Here is a 22,450-nt window from a genome sequence, read left to right as displayed (position 1 = left end):
TCTATGTCTCACAGTATCAATTCCATTCATTCTGATCAAATTGATTCTTTGTTAACTGAATTTTCTGACGTCATCACTCCTGTTCTTGGTACTGTCAAAAATTTCAAGGCTCATATTGACTTAACTGATTCTACTCCTGTTCATTCATCCCCCTATTTTTTAAGCCCTCCTCGCATGAAAATTTTAAATCAATTAATTGATAAAATGCTTCAGGACAAAACTATAATTCCTTCTTCTTCTAATTATGCTTCCCCTGCCTTTATTGTCGATAAACCCGATGGATCTTCGAGATTCATCGTAGATTATCGTAAATTAAATGGCCGTATACTCTACGATTCCTATCCTATGCCCAAATTGCAGTCCGCCTTTCAAACTTTTTCCAACGCCAAATATTACTCAATTTTCGATCTTAATTCTGCATACAATCAAATTCCCCTAGACGAAATTAGCTCCCGTTACACTGCCTTTTTTACTACTAATGGTCTTTTTCAGTTTCAAAAAGTTCCTTTCGGCCATAATTTAGGTTCTCAAATTATGCAACGCTTTGTTGATTCACTTTTTTCTGACATAAAATATCAATATTTGTTCCCATTTATTGACGATATTTTGATCTATTCCCCTGATCTTTCCACTCACCTACAGCATGTTCGTGAAGTCTTAATGCGTCTTCGTTCCGTGGGTTTAACGGTCAATCCTCTCAAACTTCGATTAAGTTTTTAGGCCATATTCTCAGTACTAACGGTGTTGCTGTCGATCCGGATAGGGTTTCTGCCATCCATAAAGTCCCACCTCCGAAGAACTTAAAGCAGTTATGTTCCTTTCTTGGTATGGTTGGATTTTATGGAAAATATATACCTAATTTTTCCCATATCTCCGAACCTCTTAACTTATTGAAACGCAAAGGCCTAAAGTGTCACTGGGGTGACTCACAGCAAAATGCTTTTTCCTGTTTAAAAACCAAACTATCACAAGCTCCTCTTTTACAAATTCCTGATTTTAACATCACATTTGAGCTTTCTACGGATGCTTCCGATGTCACCATTGGCGCTGTCTTGCAACAAACTGTACAGGGCGAAACCCGCCCTATTGCCTATTATAGTCATTTACTATCACCTGTGGAACATAAATATTCCGTTTATGAACGGAAAGCACTTGCTTTAATCCTTTCAATTGAACATTTTTCCTAGTATCCTGATCATCGAGAGTTCATCGTGAGCACTGATAACCAAGCACTTTCCTGGTTACTTAATAATGCTCCGAAAATTGGACGTACTGGTCGCTGGTTGCTTCGTTTGTCACGTTTCAAATTCTCTCTGAAATTTATTTCTGGTTTTCAAAATTTGGTCGCTGATGCGTTTTCTCACCTATTTGACGATCATCATCTTGCTGATTTTGAAGTGCACCATCTTCCGGTTGCTATGGTAAATTCTGTATTTTCTCTTACTGATTTTCCTTTGTCCTTTCAGTCCTGCCAAGACCATCAAAATCTCGATCCATACGGTGAACAATTGAAAAATGATATTTCTTCTAATGATTATTCCGGGCCTTTTCGCATTGTAAATCAACTCCTTGTCTTTAAACCTACTCCTCGGGCTACTCCTCGTCTGGTTCTCCCTTCCGCATTACGTCCCATGATATTTCAATATTTTCATGGGTCCCCTACTGGTGGACATTTTGGAATGGCGAAATCCTATTCTCGCATTGCCTCGCAGTTTTATTGGCCCCGAATGCAAAAGGATGTTTTCTCTTGGGTCCGATCTTGCGACGTATGCCAAAAGCATAAGCCCCCAAATCATCAACCTTTTGGGACATATGCAGCCTCCCCCTCTACTTACCCGGCCGAGAAATTCTATATCGACATTGTCGGTCCTTTGGTCAAATCTTCCAAATAAAACTCCTACATATTTACTTTATTGGATGGTTTTTCCAAATTTCTTGTTGTATGCCCATTACGTAACATTTCTTCCCAGATTATCATTAATTTACTAACTAATCACGTTTTTCCTCTTATAGGCATTCCTAAAATTCTGGTCTCTGATAACGCGTCAATTTTTACTTCCAAAGTTTTTTATCATTTCTGTTTTTCTTATGGTATCAAAAAGGTTTGTACCTCACCCTATCACCCTCAGGCAAATGTTGAACGTTACCACCGGAATCTTAAATCTTTTCTTTCCATTTTTCATTCCCAAGATCAAAAGTCATGGGATACTGAACTCCCTCACTTTTGTTTAGCTTTAAATGCTACTGTTAATGATTCTACCTCCTTTTCTCCCACCAAACTCTTCTTGGGAAGAGATCTTCATACTCCTTTATCTTTAAACTGGAACTTGCCCTCTTTATTGCTTACCCCTCCTCATTTACTCACTGACTCTCAACTACAGGAAGCTCTTTGTAATTTAAATCATGCCAGGGACCTTTACCGTAAAACATGTAATTCCCGTCTTCGTCCGCCTAAGTTTAAGCTTTTTGATCAGGTTTTGTTAAAAAACCATCCCATTAGTTCTACTCAACATCATATTTCGGCTAAGCTTTCCCCTTTATGGATTGGCCCATACCGAATTCTTTCTTTCCCCTCTTCGGTTACTGCTCAATTGCAGTCTCTCCAACCCTCAGGATATGCGCCAGGCCCATTTTTCCGAACTTAAAAAATTTTCCTCTTGAACCTTCTTGCGTACTGAGGGAGAGTTCTTTCATGTTTATTGTCTGGTATTTGGATTTACTTTCTGTTTGCTTTGTTTGTTCTGGTCCACATCTCTGAAAATTTATTTTTGGTGTTTCCGTTTTTTTGGCTCACCTTGTCCCTTTTCCCTCCACCCACACACACGTTTGATGTCAGACTCTCCCATGCCCCTTTTCTTGTATTGTACTTGCCTTTATTTTCATGGGAACTTTCCTGTAATTTTTATATTTGGCCACTATTATGAATTGGTCCAGACCGCTTTCCCTTGTTTCTACTTCCTTTCTCTTTCTTTTTCCCTTCCCTTTCCCTTTCCCTTTCTTTTCTCTTTCTCTATGTTTTCCTTGTTTTGCTTCCTTCTTTGTTTTCCATATTTCTGCTGTTCCTTTTTTTCTATCTATATTCCCATACTGCGTTTCTTCTGGTCGCTGATCATCGATTCCAGTGAAGGAGCTACTCATGGACATCGCTGCTGCTGCTGCGCCTACCTGCTTTCACCCATCCTTCGGATTCCGCCCGGTGGCAGAAATATGTAACGTGCTACTGCCATAACCCCTCGATCGACGTTCTACGAGTTTCTGCAAACTTCGTCGCATGTATATCTCCACATACTCTACAATATTTATGTTTCTACAGGACTATACTCTATCTACTATTATTATTACTGCTCTGGTTATCAATTCTTCTACCTATCATCGGAATTACCTTACTTTTTGCTCACCTGTCGTTACCCTCCGACATTTACCGACACACTGACTGCTATCTTTCTGTCTGCCTCGCACCTATTACGTCATCTGCCACGTCACATGATCTTTCTCGGATGAACTGGTCTTGCTTCCGGGCGTGTACATATTGGACTGCTTGGCCCTTCTTGGGCAGACTGGCATCATCTTCTGTAAATAGTGTGTGTGTGTGGAGGGGCCTACGGACCTTGCACGGCTTGCCGTGTGCTGTGCATTTTCTTCCCTACCAGCTGATGGAGTTGACTTGAAAGGGCTTTGGTGAGCTAAACATTTCTTTAAGTAAACTTGTTTGAAAATTCTAACTTGGCCTGTTTGGCATTTTCCGTGATGGCATACTATGAAAATTTTCAAGGCCTTGTTTCGAGCCTGGCTCCTTGCCACCTTCAAACTTATTGAGATTATTTGATTTTAAGTGCTGTAATATTGGTGATGTGGACTGAGCCTAAACATCGTCAAACAGAACTTTCTCAAGCTTAGATGATTCCGGAAAACATAAATTGGCAGACCGAACATTCTCCAGCATTACGCAGTCGGAGTTTCCATTCTTTTCATCCTTACTTATCCATATTGTGCTGATCCTTCTTTTTACCCTACCCTTTTCTCCTTTATTTGGTGTATATGGTTTTTATATTAGAGCGCCCTGGAGGCGTTTTCGTTTTTTTTAATGTGGCCAAATAATTTCTTGATCTTCATAGTAAAAGTATACTTGTTCCTTCCAAAGTTGATTGGATAATAACATCAATAATAATTATTTGAGGTAATTGTGTGTGTGACACCTCCCTTTTCAAAAAAAAAAAATTGAGAAAGTGGTTTTGTGATCTAGTTCCCTTATATGGTTAACACTCACGCTAAGTGTGGTTATCTGAGATAGTGTTCTATGTAACGATTTTGTAATTTTGTCAACCTTTTGCTGGGTTAGTCCTCTTTCCAATACTTTTCCTCCTAACGGGGACCCAAGCTATTTGCCTTTGTGATCAATGTCCGGGGTTTTGCTCGGACTTATTCTCCTTGGTTAACAAGGTGTGTACTGTGATAAAACTTTTTACACCAATTTTATTCACATCAAAAAAAAAAAAAAAAAAAAAAAAAAAAAAAAAAAAGAGTCGTTCTTTTAAAGAGTTTAGAAACTCTACTCAAGAAATATATTATCTGACATGATTATCTGTATAACCTTTGGAAAACTGAAAAAAGATAGGTCCTGCATGGCAATTCCTTTTTAATCTCTTTGTATATTGGTCAATTTAATTCTGAAAAGGGTTAGTTTAATTATCTCTTTTGTACTTTTTCTTAAATGTCCAGGGTTTTGTTGAGGATCCGTACTCTCCAAGTGTGTCAGTGTGTACTGTATTCTCGTAATAGTTGCTGTTCCAATACACTTGGTCACTCTAAGAATTTCTTTGCAAAGGTGTTGTTCTTTTTTTGATGTTGGTACCTACCATGGTAAACCTCTCCTACAATCCCCCCCCAGTACTGCTTCCGCCCACTCTGTTTTTTTTTTTTACCTTGATTTGACGTGATTGACTTCTCGGTCGGTGCACTGTTGCCTATGCATAGGTATTGTTTTGCAGTTTTTTTTTTTTTTGTTACAACCATGATGGAAAGATTTGTTGTGGAGAAAGCTTTCAAGATATCTTAACTAAATCGCACTATCCACGTTACGGAACAGGCAGGACCTACCGAGGGCATGGACATGGCTTAGATTGCAGATTCCGAAATAAATCGCCGTGATCCTTAAATTTAACAAATATTATTTACAAGTGAAATTTTACAAATACATTCTGAACAAAATCCACCAAATTACAACTTAAGAACTATAAGCTCCGTGATACACATACCTTAAAGGTTCTTTGATAATGGGCTTCACTACAAGTTTCAAACTTCAAACCAACTATACAACTAGTTACAAATCCAGTAGTACAATGCAAGTTAGTAGGTTAAAAGCAACGTAAAAACAATTACAATTGATAGTGATGTGAATGTACTCTCCTAAACTCTAGCGTATATCAAGCGACACTGAACTACAAGAGGCGAACCCCAAGGTACATGTATTAAATCTCAATCTACATATTTAGTGAAATAAGAAATGGGAATGCCTCAAAAACAAACGGGGAACCCCAGCAGAAAAGCTAAGGCGTCGTAAATAATTAATTTGGCGAATCTAGGTTAGGCTAGGGCAGACTTCTAAACGAAATAGCAACCGAACATTACGGAAATTTTAACCGGAACGAAAAGTAAGTGTGCTTACCCGAGGGTGCCCCATCCCGGAAGCGAGGCGTAGCACACGACGCAGACCAACACAGACTAAAGGCAGATCAGGCCAAGACAAGACCGAATTATTGCGAACGCAGCCTCGCTCACTATATATAGGAAAACTCTGGCCTTGGAGTAGCCATTCAGAATGCATGAGTCCGCCCATCCCCTCCTAGGTTAACCAATCACAATTCCTACTTCCGTCGCGAACTTTAACTAACATTCTCGAATACACACGTTCGCGAATCTTCCACTTCCAGAATAGTCAGAAAATTCCTTCTAGAAAACATAACCCACAAAAGGCACACACCCTGTTCAACAAGTTTCTAGATCCTTCCAGTAAGTACAGAATAGAAATCTAGTATTTACAAATACATATGTAACAAATATTACACAGTACAGGTTAGGTCATTACAAATAAAACATATCATACTTTACAAATAAGGTCTTCAAAAACACTTTCCACTTCCACTATATTGTTCACCTGCGACAGGGTTAAGGCGATGTTAACTGTGAACAAAAGTAGACACTCTACCGCAGTGTGGTCAACATCCCTCTACACTTAACGTGATGTTAACTGTGAACAGAAGTAGACACTCTACCACAGTGTGGTCAACATCCCTCTACACTTAACGTGATGTTAACTGTGAACAGAAGTAGACACTCTACCACAGTGTGGTCAACATCCCTCTACACTTAACGTGATATTAACTGTGAACAGAAGTAGACACTCTACCACAGTGTGGTCAACATCCCTCTACACTTAACGTGCTGTTAACTGTGAACAGAAGTAGACACTCTAGCACAGTGTGGTCAACATCCCTCTACACTTAACGTGATGTTAACTGTGAACAGAAGTAGACACTCTACCACAGTGTGGTCAACATCCCTCTACACTTAACGTGATGTTAACTGTGAACAGAAGTAGACACTCTACCACAGAGTGGTCAACATCCCTCTACACTTAACGTGATGTTAACTGTGATCAGAAGTAGACACTCTACCACAGTGTGGTGGACAACCCTCTACACTTAACGTGATGTTAACTGTGAACAGAAGTAGACACTCTACCACAGTATGGTGGACAACCCTCTACACTTAACGTGATGTTAACTGTGAACAGAAGTAGACACTCTACCACAGTGTGGTCAACATCCCTCTACACTTAACGTGATGTTAACTGTGAACAGAAGTAGACACTCTACCACAGTGTGGTCAACATCCCTCTACACTTAACGTGATATTAACTGTGAACAGAAGTAGACACTCTACCACAGTGTGGTCAACATCCCTCTACACTTAACGTGCTGTTAACTGTGAACAGAAGTAGACACTCTAGCACAGTGTGGTCAACATCCCTCTACACTTAACGTGATGTTAACTGTGAACAGAAGTAGACACTCTACCACAGTGTGGTCAACATCCCTCTACACTTAACGTGATGTTAACTGTGAACAGAAGTAGACACTCTACCACAGAGTGGTCAACATCCCTCTACACTTAACGTGATGTTAACTGTGATCAGAAGTAGACACTCTACCACAGTGTGGTGGACAACCCTCTACACTTAACGTGATGTTAACTGTGAACAGAAGTAGACACTCTACCACAGTATGGTGGACAACCCTCTACACTTAACGTGATGTTAACTGTGAACAGAAGTAGACACTCTACCACAGTGTGGTCAACATCCCTCTACACTTAACGTGATGTTAACTGTGAACAGAAGTAGACACTCTACCACAGTGTGGTCAACATCCCTCTACACGTAACGTGATGTTAACTGTGAACAGAAGTAGACTCTCTACCACAGTGTGGTCAACATCCCTCTACACTTAATGTGATGTTAACTGTGAACAGAAGTAGACACTCTACCACAGTGTGGTCAACATCCCTCTACACTTAACGTGATGTTAACTGTGAACAGAAGTAGACACTCTACCACAGTGTGGACAACATCCTTCTACACTTAATGTGATGTTAACTGTGAACAGAAGTAGACACTCTACCACAGTGTGGTGGACATCCCTCTACACTTAACGTGATGTTAACTGTGAACAGAAGTAGACACTCTACCACAGTGTGGTCAACATCCCTCTACACTTAACGTGATGTTAACTGTGAACAGAAGTAGACACTCTACCACAGTGTGGTCAACATCCCTCTACACTTAACGTGATGTTAACTGTGAACAGAAGTAGACACTCTACCACAGTGTGGTCAACATCCCTCTACACTTAACGTGATGTTAACTGTGAACAGAAGTAGACACTCTACCACAGTATGGTGGACAACCCTCTACACTTAACGTGATGTTAACTGTGAACAGAAGTAGACACTCTACCACAGTGTGGTCAACATCCCTCTACACTTAACATGATGTTAACTGTGAACAGAAGTAGACACTCTACCACAGAGTGGTCAACATCCCTCTACACTTAACGTGATGTTAACTGTGAACAGAAATAGACACTCTACCACAGTGTGGTGGACATCCCTCTATACACGTGACGTGATATATACTGACCAAGGGGCTGCTTCCAAAGCATAATCTTGAACTGATGATGCTTGTTGTCCAAAGGGGTCCAAAATTCAGGTGAATGGCCCCTCATAATGGTACTTATCGCTAGTAAAGTAGAATCATGGTATTTCTCATGTAGCGGTACTCACGGTAGACTCAAGATGTTCCTCACGGATACTGTACGTTGCACAGGTAATGCAGACCCATGGTGTTCCTCATATAGTGGTACTAATCACAGGGACCCAAACAATCCCGCGGTATTCCTCACTTAGTGGGTACCAACCACAGGCAACACAGACCCATGGCATTGCTCATATAGTGTACTAATTACAGGCAATGCCCAGAACCGTGGTGTTCTCCAGAACGCAGACCCATGATGTCCATAACCAGATGCTGAAACACCCCAGCGATGATAGCCTCTTTTTATCTCCTTGGTGTGTTCAACCGAATCTGGACAGAAGGTGAGCCTCCATCATAGTGGCAGATACTATACATGGGTACTGTAAACCCATAATTATCCACCCACAGACCCATGGTATTCCTCACACAGTGGTACAAATCACAAGAAAAGTCGACTCATAGTGTTCCTCGTGTGATGGTACTAATCACAGGTGATCTCATGGTCACCCCTTTTAGTTGTCTCTTATGACAGGCAGGGGATACTGTGGGTGTATTCTTCGTCTGCGTCCCCCACCCACACGAGGTCCCCTCTACACTTAACATGACATTAACTGTGAACAGAAGTAGCCGCTATACCACAGTGTGGTCAAAATCCCTCTACACTTAATGTGATGTTTACTCACTCTGAGAACAGAAGTAGCCCCTGTACCCTGGAGCACAGTCACATCCCCAGTGTGGTCGACAGAGCACCATCCCTCTACATTCCTCTCTGAATATAGAACAGGACCCGGAGCAGTCGGCGCCATAATGATTGGGACCACAACCTGAAAAAGAAAACACGATAGAATTGACAATGATTGACTGACAGTACTTGCGATTCGTTTGTGAGTGGGGGTCAAAAGAGGTATGGATAGGAAGGATGAAAGCAAGAAGCTTGACACATGTCCAGATTTACTGGCCTTGTCGTGTGCTGAGGAATACCAATTTTTGGTTGCCTATTATGACATGCAGTGGACACCACGAATTTACTCTTTGGCCCCTACTTTTATGTGGTCGAACCCAAATTATTAGGATTTTTTTTAAATGTCTAGGGAGCCCATTCTTATGCCCTGAGTGACCCTTTGCTTTCATTTGCCAGTATCTTCTTTGCCTTAATGGTTTCATGTTTTCCTGTGATTAGTTTTAAGAGAGGATGTTGCCCTGTTGTACTTTATCTCAAAGCAATATTCACCGCTATGTATGCAAGTGTCATACCATCCTGTTGAGAAACTCTTGCGGGCACCTTGGTGGCTCTATAAATCATAAAAGTAGTCAGTGGGATATCAAAAAACCAACAGCATACCTTCACTTCCATTTTCCCTAACCAACCTGCTTGATCAGTTCCTGTTTTTGTATGCCTTGGAGGTTCTACAGAGTCATGGCCCATCTCTTTCTCTTGCTAATACCATCACTGATCTCGTTCTGTTATGATTAGTGTTCAGTGGGGATGGTCATAAATTTCTGGACATACAAAGAGATAAGCTCTTTGCTCCTGTTGAAAGAGGTTGGTTATACATTTCCTGACACATAAAAAGATTGGTTCTATGCTCATGTTGAGGGTGGTAGCATATTTCCTCACGTAAAGAGAGATTGGCTCCTTGTTCCTGTTGAAGGAGGTTGGTCATCCTGACACAGAAAGAGATTGGCTCTTTACTCCTGTTGAGAGGGGATGGTCATACATTTCCTGATTGGCTGCTTGCTCCTGTTGAAGGAGGTTGGTCATATATTTCTTGACACACAAAGAGATTGGCTCTTTGCTACTGCTTTAAGAGGATAGTCATACATTTCCTGGCACAGAAAGAGATCGGTTCCTTCCTCCTGTTAAAGACGGTGGATGTATATTTCCTGGCACACAAAGACATTGGCTTCTTCCTCCTGTTAAAAGAGGATGGCCATACATTTCCTGGCACACAAAGACATCAGCTCCTTTCTCCTGTTAAAAGAGGATGGTCTTACATTTCACGGCACATAAAGACATTGGCTCCTTCTTCCTGTTGAAGAAAGATGGTCACAAATTTCCTGACACAATGAAATCAGCTCCTTGCTCCTGTTGAAGGAGGTTAGTTATACATTCCCTGACATACAATGAGATCGATTTCTTGCTGCTGTTGAAGGAGGATGATCGTACACTTATCTCATTAAGGGATTGACTTGTTGCTCCTGTTGAAAAAGGATGGTTGTATATTTCCTCACATACAAAGAGATCAGCTCAAAATAAAGAAGTCCTGAAGCACAATTACAATCAAAAAGAAGGAGCATATTATCATAGAGATTTCTTGACTTAGTTAAAACCAAACCAAGAAAAGTCTCACAGTGCTACAGCAGTGAAGGATCTTGCCTTATCGAGTGACCATGGTTTAGCCCAAAGGCCTGATGTTCTGATGTTTACAAGGTGACGTGTGGTCAGTGTGACAAATCCTCTCAGCCGCCATTCTTGGGTTTCTAGACTGGGCCTGCTATATAACCATCACATAGCTTTTCAATTGCTCTCACGTGGGCCGAGCGGACCTTGAACCAGAGCTTAGATCGATATAAATAAAAGTCTCTGACCTAGCTGGGAATCAAACCTGAGGTCTCTGGGTAACAGGTAGGCTGGCTCACTACCCTTAGAGTGCAGGGTTGGAGACTGATTAATGCACAGAAGTTTATTTATTTATTTAGTTTATGACTAATACTATGATTCATGTTTGTGGGTTACTGTAGTCACGTCCTAGTTTGTGAACCATGGGCAACGGCTGAGTGGCTAAGTAAGTGGTCCTGAGAGTCGGGGTACCAGTTGCTATGGAATGGGAGTGGGCATCTCGGACATATTCTGAGTCGTGGCCCTCCTCGTGCTCAGGCGGCTAGGACTATACAATCCACCGGTGGTCCATAACCCGTTAGAGGAGAGATCTTCACTTGGACTATGTGCAAGTAGGGTAGCATCCTGCTTCATGAATTTACCGAGCTCAGAACATTTTAAGCAAGCCTCGGACCTATGGGAGTAACGGAGTCCCACTCCCATTTGACATGCGAGGGACTCCTTGGAAACAACTTGGCGAACAAAATGGAATTCGATGGGCAGCTATCAATATTAATGGGGCTTATGGAAGAAAGAAAGTGGAACTGGCTGAGTCAGCAAAGAGGATGCATCTGGATGTGCTGGGAGTAAGTGATATTCGGGTAAGGGGAGATAACGAGGAAGAGATAGGAGATTATAAAGTGTACTTGACGGGTGTTAGAAAGGGAAGAGCAGAGTCTGGGGTAGGGCTCTTTATCAGGAATACCATTGCACGGAACATAGTTTTTGTTAGGCACGTAAATGAGCGAATGATGTGGGTAGATGTCAGTTGGAGGAATTAGGACTAGAATTGTGTCCGTGTATTCACCATGTGAGGGTGCAGATGAGGATGAAGTTGACAAGTTTTATGAAGCATTGAGTGACATCGTGGTCAGGGTCAACAGCAAGGATAGAATAGTGCTAATGGGCGATTTCAATGCGAGAGTTGGGAATAGAACTGAAGGATACGAAAGGGTGATTGGTAAATGTGGGGAAGATATGGAAGCTAATGGGAATGGGAAGCGTTTGCTGGACTTCTGTGCTAGTATGGGTTTAGCTGTTATGAATACATTCTTCAAGCATAAGGCTATTCACTGCTACACATGGGAGGCTAGGGGTACCAGATCCATAATAGACTATATCTTAACAGACTTCGAATTCAGAAAATCTGTTAGGAATGTACGAATTTTCCGGGGATTTTTCGATGATACAGACCACTATCTGATCTGTAGTGAACTAAGTATCTCTAGGCCTAAGGTAGAGAAAGTGAAATCTGTCTGCAAACGAATAAGGGTAGAAAATCTCCAGGATGAGGAAATTAGACGGAAGTACATGGATATGATTAGTGAGAAGTTTCAAACAGTAGACAGTAAGCAGGTTCAGGATATAGAAAGTGAATGGGTGGCATACAGGGATGCTGTAGTAGAAACAGCAAGGGAATGCCTGGGAACAACTGTGTGTAAAGATGGGAAAAGGCGAACATCTTGGTGGAATGATGAAGTGAGAGCAGCTTGTAAACGTAAAAAGAAGGCTTATCAAAAATGGCTCCAAACAAGGGCCGAGGCAGACAGGGAGTTGTATGTCAATGAAAGAAACAGAGCGAAACAAATAGTTGTTGAATCCAAAAAGAAGTCATGGGAAGATTTTGGTAACAACCTGGAAAGGCTAGGTCAAGCAGCAGGGAAACCTTTCTGGACAATAATAAAGAATCTTAGGAAGGGAGGGAAAAAGGAAATGAACAGTGTTTTGAGTAATTCAGGTGAACTCATAATAGATCCCAGGGAATCACTGGAGAGGTGGAGGGAATATTTTGAACATCTTCTCAATGTAAAAGTAAATCATCCTGCTGGTGTTGTGAACAGCCAAGCTCATGGGGAGGAGGAAAATGATGTTGCTGAAATTATGCTTGAGGAAGTGGAAAGGATGGTAAATAAACTCCATTGTCATAAGGCAGCAGGAATAGATGAAATTAGACCTGAAATAGTGAAGTATAGTGGGAAGGCAGGGATGAAATGGCTTCATAGAGTAGTAAAATTAGCATGGAGTGTTGGTCAGGTACCTTCAGATTGGGCAAAAGCAGTAATTGCACCTATCTATAAGCAAGGGAACAGGAAGGATTGCAACAACTATCGAGGAATCTCATTGAATAGTATACCAGGCAAAGTATTCACTGGCATCTTGGAATGGAGGTTGCGATCAGTCGTTGAGAGGAAGTTGGATGAAAACCAGTGCAGTTTCAGACCACAGAGAGGCTGTCAGGATCAGATTTTCAGTATGTGCCAGGTAATTGAAAAATGCTACGAAAGGAATAGGCAGTTGTGTTTATGTTTCGTAGATCTAGAGAAGGCATATGACAGGGTACCGAGGGAAAAGATGTTCGCCATACTGGGGGACTATGGAATTAAAGGCAGATTATTAAAAGCAATCAAAGGCATTTATGTTGACAATTGGGCTTCAGTGAGAATTGATGGTAGAATGAGTTCTTGGTTCAGGGTACTTACAGGGGTTAGACAAGGCTGTAATCTTTCACCTTTGCTGTTTGTAGTTTACATGGATCATTTGCTGAAAGGTATAAAATGGCAGGGAGGGATTCAGTTAGGTGGAAATGTAGTAAGCAGTTTGGCCTATGCTGACGACTTGGTCTTAATGGCAGATTGTGCCGAAAGCCTACAGTCTAATATCTTGGAACTTGAAAATAGGTGCAATGAGTATGGTATGAAAATTAGCCTCTCGAAGACTAAATTGATGTCAGTAGGTAAGAAATTCAACAGAATTGAATGTCATATTGGTGATACAAAGCTAGAACAGGTCGATAATTTCAAGTATTTAGGTTGTGTGTTCTCCCAGGATGGTAATATAGTAAATGAGATTGAATCAAGGTGTCGTAAAGCTAATGCAGTGAGCTCGCAACTGCGATCAACAGTATTCTGTAAGAAGGAAGTCAGCTCCCAGACGAAACTATCTTTACATCAGTCTGTTTTCAGACCAACTTTGCTTTACAGGAGCAAAAGCTGGGTGGACTCAGGATATCTTATTCATAAGTTAGAAGTAACAGACATGAAAGTAGCAAGAATGATTGCTGGTACAAACAGTTGGGAACAATGGCAGGAGGGTACTCAGAATGAAGAGATAACGGCTAATTTAGGAATGAACTCGATGGATGAAGCTGTACGCATAAACTGGCTTCGGTGGTGGGGTCATGTGAGGCGAATGGAGGAGGATAGGTTACCTAGGAGAATAATGGACTCTGCTATGGAGGGTAAGAGAAGTAGAGGTAGACCAAGACGACGATGGTTAGACTTGGTTTCTAATGATTTAAAGATAAGAGGTATAGAACTAAATGAGGCCACAACACTAGTTGCAAATTGAGGATTGTGGTGACGTTTAGTAAATTCACAGAGGCTTGCAGACTGAACGCTGAAAGGCATAACAGTCTATAATGATAATGTATGTATGTATGTATGACTAATACTGACACACTAAACTAGATGCTGTAACTACAACTGCAGAAGTGCAGTCATTTAGTGGAGATGAGACAGTGCACATGTCAGTCAGTGTAATGTTGTTGATAAGGACATTGTAAGCCACCTCATCTTGTTTTCTTCTGGCTGTCAGGCAATTGCAGCAAAGGTTGTCTGAAGCTTGCATTTATGAACATAGGAGGGGGAGTGCGTGTAGGATGTCAATGTCTTAAATACTTCATAATGGATACTAAAGACTGAAAATGTACAGAGTGTATCAAAACTCAATGGCAAAATTTCAGGAAAGAATTACTCATATTGATAGAAGGAAAGGAGGGGAGCATATGACGTGGGTCTGAAAATGCATAATTACAGAGTTGTCGGAGCATGTATTTACTGTCAGAATCAAATATGAGACACTGATTCAAATTGAACCATGATAAACAATGGTGATCCAAGCACCGAAACCGAAATATTGAGATCACATCAGCACTTTCAGAGACATCTATTGTTGTTTAGCAAGAATAATCCAAGCAACAGCTGCACGGTGCTTCTATCTAATGGCAGTTCAACCAAGCACCATCTCGCCGTTTCATATTTCCAGTTTAGCAAAGATGATCCAAACAACATCTGTTTTGTAATAGTGAACCAAATGACATTTTTCCTATAGGAAAAAATCTTCTTGTTGTAACTTTAATGAAGACCGATGATTTTGTTGGATGTGCACAAATGGAGAAGCGTATTATTAACTGTAAGGTTGACACCACAGGGAACAAAATTAATTGCATGAAAATTCATGAAATAATGTTGAAAAAGGAAGATCCATTCATGTTGTACATAAAAACAGACCATAATGATGATGCCTATGTCACTGTGGATCTTCAGAAGAGACAGTGGGGAAGGCATTCTAACTCCAACTTTTATGCACTCTGAACTGTTCTGGCCTCAAGGGAAAGTCATATCTAGACTGAAATTTAAGATGTGAAATCCATGTTGCACTTCATTCCCTGTGATGCCAAGCCATTTTATCAGTATCTTATTGCAGATGACAAAGTTGTTGGTGACATCAAAGGGTTTAATGGTGTAGTCAATTTTGAAGAAGATGAAAATATTTAGCAAAAATGCAGAATAATGTTCAAAACAGGACACTGTACTGAATACATGTTTCATATTACCTCTCTCCATATTGTACTTGTGAAATAAAAATAATACTGCTGAAAAATGCATGTTACATTATGTAACCAACCTTAAAATGTTCAAACGGTAGTGGCTGATACATTTTTGCTAAACCCAGAATACTATATATATATATTTTTTTTTTTAGTTGAGCGTAAATGATCCAAGAGACATTCTTAACATACCATGGCTATTTTTAGGAAGTATAATCTTCCTAAAGTGTACATAATTAATTAATCTTCCCTCAGTTTAGTAGAAGATACCTGTTACACTGATTTTATAAAGAGAAGGTTTACAAATCGATCAATATCTCAGTTTGATATTATGGAGCTTGAATCACTATTGCTTATGGTGGTCCAATTGTTACTCAAGTAATCATATAGCAAATAAATTTTGATTTGGGCCTGAGCTACCTCTAGGCTCCTCCACATGACATCCTGTCCTCTCCAGTTCTTGGCAATTGCTTGTTGGGACCTTGCATTCTTTTGGAATGGCTTAGTGGACAGAACTACACAGATTTTAGTCATTTTGCCTGCAGGAACCTTAATGCATATTATCCTGTACACTGGATAGGTAGAGACGGACCAACTGTTTGGTTACAATGCTTCCCTGATTTAAACCCCTCTGGACTTTTACCTTTGGCAACACGTAAAGTCTATTGTGTATATGACTTCTGTTGATTATGAACCAATGAAAAGGTTGCATAACGCTGCAATTATGTGTTCCAAGACCCACATTGCTATACCTTTTCTTCATCTTTCTATATAAGGAAACAGTCTCTGAAATTTTGCTGCTGTGTTTTGATACACTCTATATATTGTAGCATATGTTATGAATTGGTATTACATTCTCTCTCTTACTGTGTCTCTCGATCTTATAAAACTTGACAGCCTGTGGGCATGTGACAACCTCTGCTTATACTGTCGCTTTCATCTGATGTCTCAGTGAATTTTCTGGAAGCCAAAAGTACAACACTCGTATTCTGGTCATACCCCAAAGATACTAGAACTTCATCACCAGGTGTATAAAAGCATACTCGCCTCGAAGACTGGTTGTTGTGTTATTGAGTGATAAGTGTTGAGTGGTGCCCGGACATAATGTACCTGTGACAAAATATACCACAGAATGAAGGGTGGGAATTTTGAATTCCGAGTTACCCCTGTGTCACATTCCGACAGACCAGTGGCCGGCCCATTTTCTATCATTAGTTGTTACCATCTTGAAATCTCAGATCTACACATATCGTACAATAGTTTTGAGTTTTGAGTTTAAGTGTTACTAAAAAGGGCGATTTGTGCAGAAGCGAAGAACAGAGCTATCACGTGGATTGTTGTGTAATGCAGCAATATGACAAGTGTTGTGTATTCATAAAATCACAAGAGAAAATAGTGGTTAATGGCCCTTCAAATCATCCCATTTGTGGAGTCTCAAACAATGCTCAGTTAGAGGCAAACAAGCAGATACAAAAGGCAAAGAAAAGGGGGTTCAAGAGGAAGACATATCAACTACCAAGGTTTAACAACAAAACTCTAGGCAACCTTCATAACAGAGGTTAGTGTAAATTTTGTGATAATAATTTATCAATAATACATATTTCTTTCTGCTGTTAAACAAATTCAAAATCTCAAGAAAAGAGAGAAGTGAGAGAATAAACAAAAGGACACTTTTGTCTATGTTAATTCAATTATTATTTTACAGCATCAGGGTTGGTCATAGTCTTTTTTTGTTTTGTTGATTTCATGCCCTTATTATTACAGTATTATGCTCTTTTTGCAGGGTATGACTCTGTAGCAGAAATACCTGGACAGGAGTCAATGAGAAAAACTTTACTGCAGCAGAGATGTAAGGAGCCTAACAACTGCACAGAATTGGTTTACGATGAACAAACATTGAAGATGCTTGACAGTATTTCTTTTCTGTTAGCTGAGGATGAGAGAAGAAAATCACTTTCAGTGCTGAAAAGGGTAAATACAGCTTGAAATACTTTAATCATGATTTCACTGTTTTAGTAAACAATTTTCTAGATATACAGCATTCATGCAGATTTAATCTTTTCTTTTGCTACTGGTTTAATGTCGCACTAACGCATCAATGGTTTTTGGCGATGGAAGGATGGGAAAGAGCTAGGATTGGGAAGGTAGGGGTTGTGACCTTAATTAAGGCCTGGTGTAAAAATGGGAAACAACAGAAAATCATCTTCAGGGTTGCCGAAGGTGGAATTCGAACCCACCATCTCATAAATGCAAGCTCACAGCTACACAAACCTAACCACATGGCCAACTCACTCAGTTTATGCAGATTTTGGAAGAACGGATAAAGAAATTAATATCAATTCCATCTTGTCTATTCTATCAGCCAATAAGAAGAAAGAGACCTACATTTGCTTGTTTTGATTCATCCTTTAGCTTGATCTGGAGTGGAAAATCAAAAGTGTGTATGTGAACTTTAAACTGGCATCTGCATCTGCGATTCGCCAAGGAGATAGTGGGTACTTCTTCCATTTCAAGAAATGGCTTTGGAGTAAAGTTGAAGAACTAGGCCTTAGGGCTGAGTATCAAGAAAATCTGTTTGCATATACACGTGTGCAGCGCTGGCTTTCTTAAATACAGAGGGAGTTTATGGCTAGATATACACTTCCAAGCCCCAGAATCTGCAAAGCTAAATCTCTCTTTCGAGGTACTTTGCAGATAATTGGTTAGAAAATCCAGAAATTCCAATACAAATGTGGAAATGTTATCAAAGGTGACTACAAACTACAATCGGCTCAACACCCGCTTAGACGTCATTTATTTGAGAGGAAAAAAAAAACCTAACTATGCATTTTTCAGGTCAGAGTTGAATACTGAATGTTCAAAGAGGAAGACAAAGTATATAGGGTATGACAAATGGTTTAAAAGAATAATGAAGCACCTTTATGAAGAAAATAGAACCCTCAGATTCTTTCTGAAGTCAATAGCCTATATGCAGAAAATGGTATGAATCTGAAGAAGGAAAATGTTGATGAGAGCTTAACCAGAACTGATTTTAAACACATTAGAATGCCTGTAAACAATATATGGTAATTTGGTCTGAATAAAATGTGATGGAAATGAGCAAAACTAGAGAACTAATAATTTTGGTAAATGGTTTTGACAAATTTTCTACATGCCTCCCGTCAAGTGGTATGTTTTGTTGCATCATAAATATTTTAAGTTGTTAGACTCTACCTGAATGGTACATTTTTCTCACGGACATTTTTTGTCACTAGTATGTTTTATCATGTATTAGTGTTGAGTAGTCAATTACGAGTTGTGAGCTGAGGGTTCAGTGTGTGGAGCGGTCTCTTGAGTTGATTATGCGAGTTATCTATATTGTCTGGATTTGAGCCAAGTGTACAGCAGTCATGATTTGCAATAGTCAAGGTTCGTGTGTATAAACCTGACTACATGGAACTACTGTGTAAAGTGAGGTGAGTGCAGTGGATGTGAAGTGAAGTGAAAGCTGGAAACTCACAATCAAGGTTATGGAGGTTCACCATCCCAGATAAGGACTGCCAGCTGAAGACTTGCTGTAAGGACAAGAGATTTCCACAAATAGCCAGTAATTAATGAAGTGCTGTCATTCATTATCAAGTATAATAATTGTTTGTGTGTACTGCTTGGGTCATCCCCAATGAAATTTGTTCAATAAAAGAGTCAGTGTTTTAGACAGCGTATTCACTTTTACGGGTTCCAGATATCCAGTTGACAAATCAACTTGCTTCATTTTGTCATAAATATGTCATATGGCTGGGGGTCATCTGAAAATCAGCGATATAAATTGTGACGAGTGCTGTGAGTGTTTAATTCTCTGTTATAGATTTGGCCTACTTTAAATACAAGAACATCTGAAAATATCATCATCTGAACTAGCAGGACACACTGTACTGCACGTGTCAAATTTTCTACAGCATGCTTTGATTGCACAAAACTACAAGCTTTGAGAAAGTATCAAGGACAAAGAGACCAGCATCAAATTGAAATATTTGAAATGATTGGATTAAATAAATCAAAAGGGTAAACTCATGTGTTCATTGGTTAATTTTTCCACTGTGCTGTTTCTGGTCTCCTACCTAGCGTGTACTACCTTTGGGAAGCATTTTGGGGTGTAAGAGTATTCTGATTTTGGAAATATGGTCGTATGGGGGTGTTGTCCGGTGCACTCCGTGCTCATGAATGGCCTTGCTTCTATTGGAGTAAGCAACTAGTGATCTTTGATTTAATTTAAATGTGACAATATTTCAATGCAATTGTCACCACAAGAGTTTACGAATCGTTTTATTTAACCTAAAAGGTTGTAAGAATTTCAAATGGGATATTTGCCAATTATTCCTATCTCAACTTTGTCTCGAGGCAAGCTTTTTCGTAAGCACTTTATAACTTTAATCTTTATTATCCATAAAACTTGTCCTCCTGTAGTTCTGTGTAAAACATCGAACATTTCATTTATTTTTTTACTGGGAAGGAATTCCTCTTTTACCTTGCAACTTAGTTTATTTTCATTTTCTTTAAATATGTAAACTTAATTCAACTCTTGGTATATGAAATGTAGATATGGAACTATCCCACTGTAAACTGATGTACAAAAATCAAAGTATGTTTTCGTCAAACGTGACCACATGGTATGATCCTTGAAAATGTAAGCTAACATTAATCTAAATTCCTTACTTTGTAACATTTGTGTTTTAAGGTTAGATCCTTGTCTCTTGCACGTGTTTCCTTCGTAAAGTGAGTTAGGTTTATGTTTATTTTATTTTATTTTATTTTTGGTTATGTTATTAAGTTTTGTGAATCATTCTTCAGTTTTTGAATATGTTAAATAAACTGTTAGAAAAATTGACCTCTTTTGATATTATCATCCACAGAAGTTTACATTCCAACTTCTCGTACAATCCAGTCCACTTTCCACTTCTTTGATCATCAGTTGTCATTAGCTGTACCTGTTTTAATTTGTCTTATTTTGTTTTTACAGAAAATTTGTCATGTTCTAATTCCTATTCATTTTAATGTTCTTAACTGCTTAGAGGTTACATAAACAGTGTGACATGATTGTACCTAGCAACCTAGAACCTCCGTACCTGGTTTTCTGAAATGATGCAAATAAATTGAAGAGCTTGTATCCAAAGTGACGTAAATCCATGAAAAGCAAATTTCCGTAAATCAAGATTTTTTATTCTCTTATAATTAAATTCAGATATGATTATCAATACACTGTAGATTCATTCATTACTTCTATGCACATCCTTACACTGTGTTATGAAAATCTCTTATCGGTGGAAATGGTGGTAATAATCTCGTGTAAGTTGGAGTTAGGTAATTTTGGAACTAAATCATTTACTGAAGTACGTTTTGAGTGATATTTGTGGACATTTGAATGGTTTAAACATAACAATGTTTACCTACATTTCCAATATCGATCATAAAGAAACTACACCAGTTATTAAAGCACTCACATGAGCAAAATACATTTTAAAATAATGTTCAAAACATGGAGTAAATTACATCGTCTTCAATGAACATGATCACTATTACCATCATTAATACTGCCAGCTAGAGCAAACACATATTGATAAAACGGCATTGCAGGATTGGTCTCGGTTATGACGAGTTTATTTAGAAGCATTTTAATGACTTTTACCTTCAGTTTCACTGGGACAGGACTTGATAGACAACTATTTTCTTTACCCCTCTTCAACAATGTGTGAATCCATCCTGATATCCCAGAAAATATGGATTTGCAGAACACTTGGTTTGCATTTATCCGAACAGATTTCAACTCTGAGATTTTAATATCCAGTTTTGGTTTGAATATGTTCCCTAGCTGAGGTTTTCCTCATGTAGAGATGCCAATTCCTGTCAAGAACATGTACAGTGCCAAATTCTCCAGAAATACTGTTATCCTCAGAGCCAGTAGATTGTTGAAATTGGATATAACACACATCGGAAATATATACACATTGGAGTTACATCACTTTGCAAATAAACATAGCTTTCAGATCTCTATTAACATGGAATATAAGATGTATGGAGACTTAAACCTTTGCTATATAGTGAGAGAACCTACAAACTTTTTTTCATCATCATCATTATTTTACAGTTCCAGTTTCCTGGGTACTGATGGCAAGCCTCTTCCATTCTGTCTAATTGAGATACGTTCTGTTGTTAATGACATCCTCCAGTGTCCTTTCCCGATCTGCAATGTCCATCTTTACAATGTCTATCCAGTGGGTTCTTGATCTTCCCACCAACGATTTTCCTGCCACATGGCTCTCCAAGTTAACATATGCTGTCCTTGGGCTGGGAAGAATTGGGAGAAAGAAGGCGAGCTGCTCGACTAAGTGGTATGTTCTGAGCTGTCAGTGGAGAAATGGCGTGGAATGACATTAGTAGACAAATAAGTTCGAGTGGCGTTTATAAAAGTAGGAAAGATCACGATATGAAGATAAAGTTGGAATTCAAGAGGACAAACTGGGGCAAATATTCGTTTATAGGAAGGGGAGTTAGGGATGGGAATAACTTACCAAGGGAGATGTTCAATAAATTTCCAATTTCTTTGAAATCATTTAGGAAAAGGCTGGGAAAACAACAGATAGGGAATCTGCCACCTGAGCGACTGCCCTAAATGCAGATCAGGACCGACCGACCGACTGATTGATTGATTGATTGATTGGCTCCATCCTCATTACATGCCCAAACCACCTCAATCTGGACATGCTGACTCGATTTAGCAATGATGTCTCAATCCCAACTTCCTTCCTAACCACAAACACATCATTCCTTAGCTTGTCCAAACTTGTTTACACAAGCAAAAAATGAAAAGTCATCAATTTTGGATTTATTGGAAATAAGCTCTTCAATTAATGGTTATCAATTTTAGTTTCATTTATTGAAAGGCATATTTTGCAGC

General features: G+C 39.5%; 1 protein-coding gene across 1 annotated transcript in view; it reads right to left on the bottom strand.

The window, feature by feature from the left end:
* LOC136873786 (uncharacterized) overlaps window positions 1-22,450 on the bottom strand; it is a 788,774-nt gene that overhangs the window by 210,236 nt on the left and 556,088 nt on the right. The window contains exon 17 of the mRNA XM_068227569.1: window positions 8,995-9,135. Coding sequence (XP_068083670.1) covers window positions 8,995-9,135 — 141 coding nt within the window. The remainder of the gene's footprint in view (window positions 1-8,994; window positions 9,136-22,450) is intronic.

The sequence above is a fragment of the Anabrus simplex genome, chromosome 5 (genome assembly GCF_040414725.1).
Source record: "Anabrus simplex isolate iqAnaSimp1 chromosome 5, ASM4041472v1, whole genome shotgun sequence".
In the NCBI taxonomy this organism is placed as follows: domain Eukaryota; kingdom Metazoa; phylum Arthropoda; class Insecta; order Orthoptera; family Tettigoniidae; genus Anabrus; species Anabrus simplex.
This window is presented reverse-complemented; position numbering and strand designations above follow the sequence as displayed.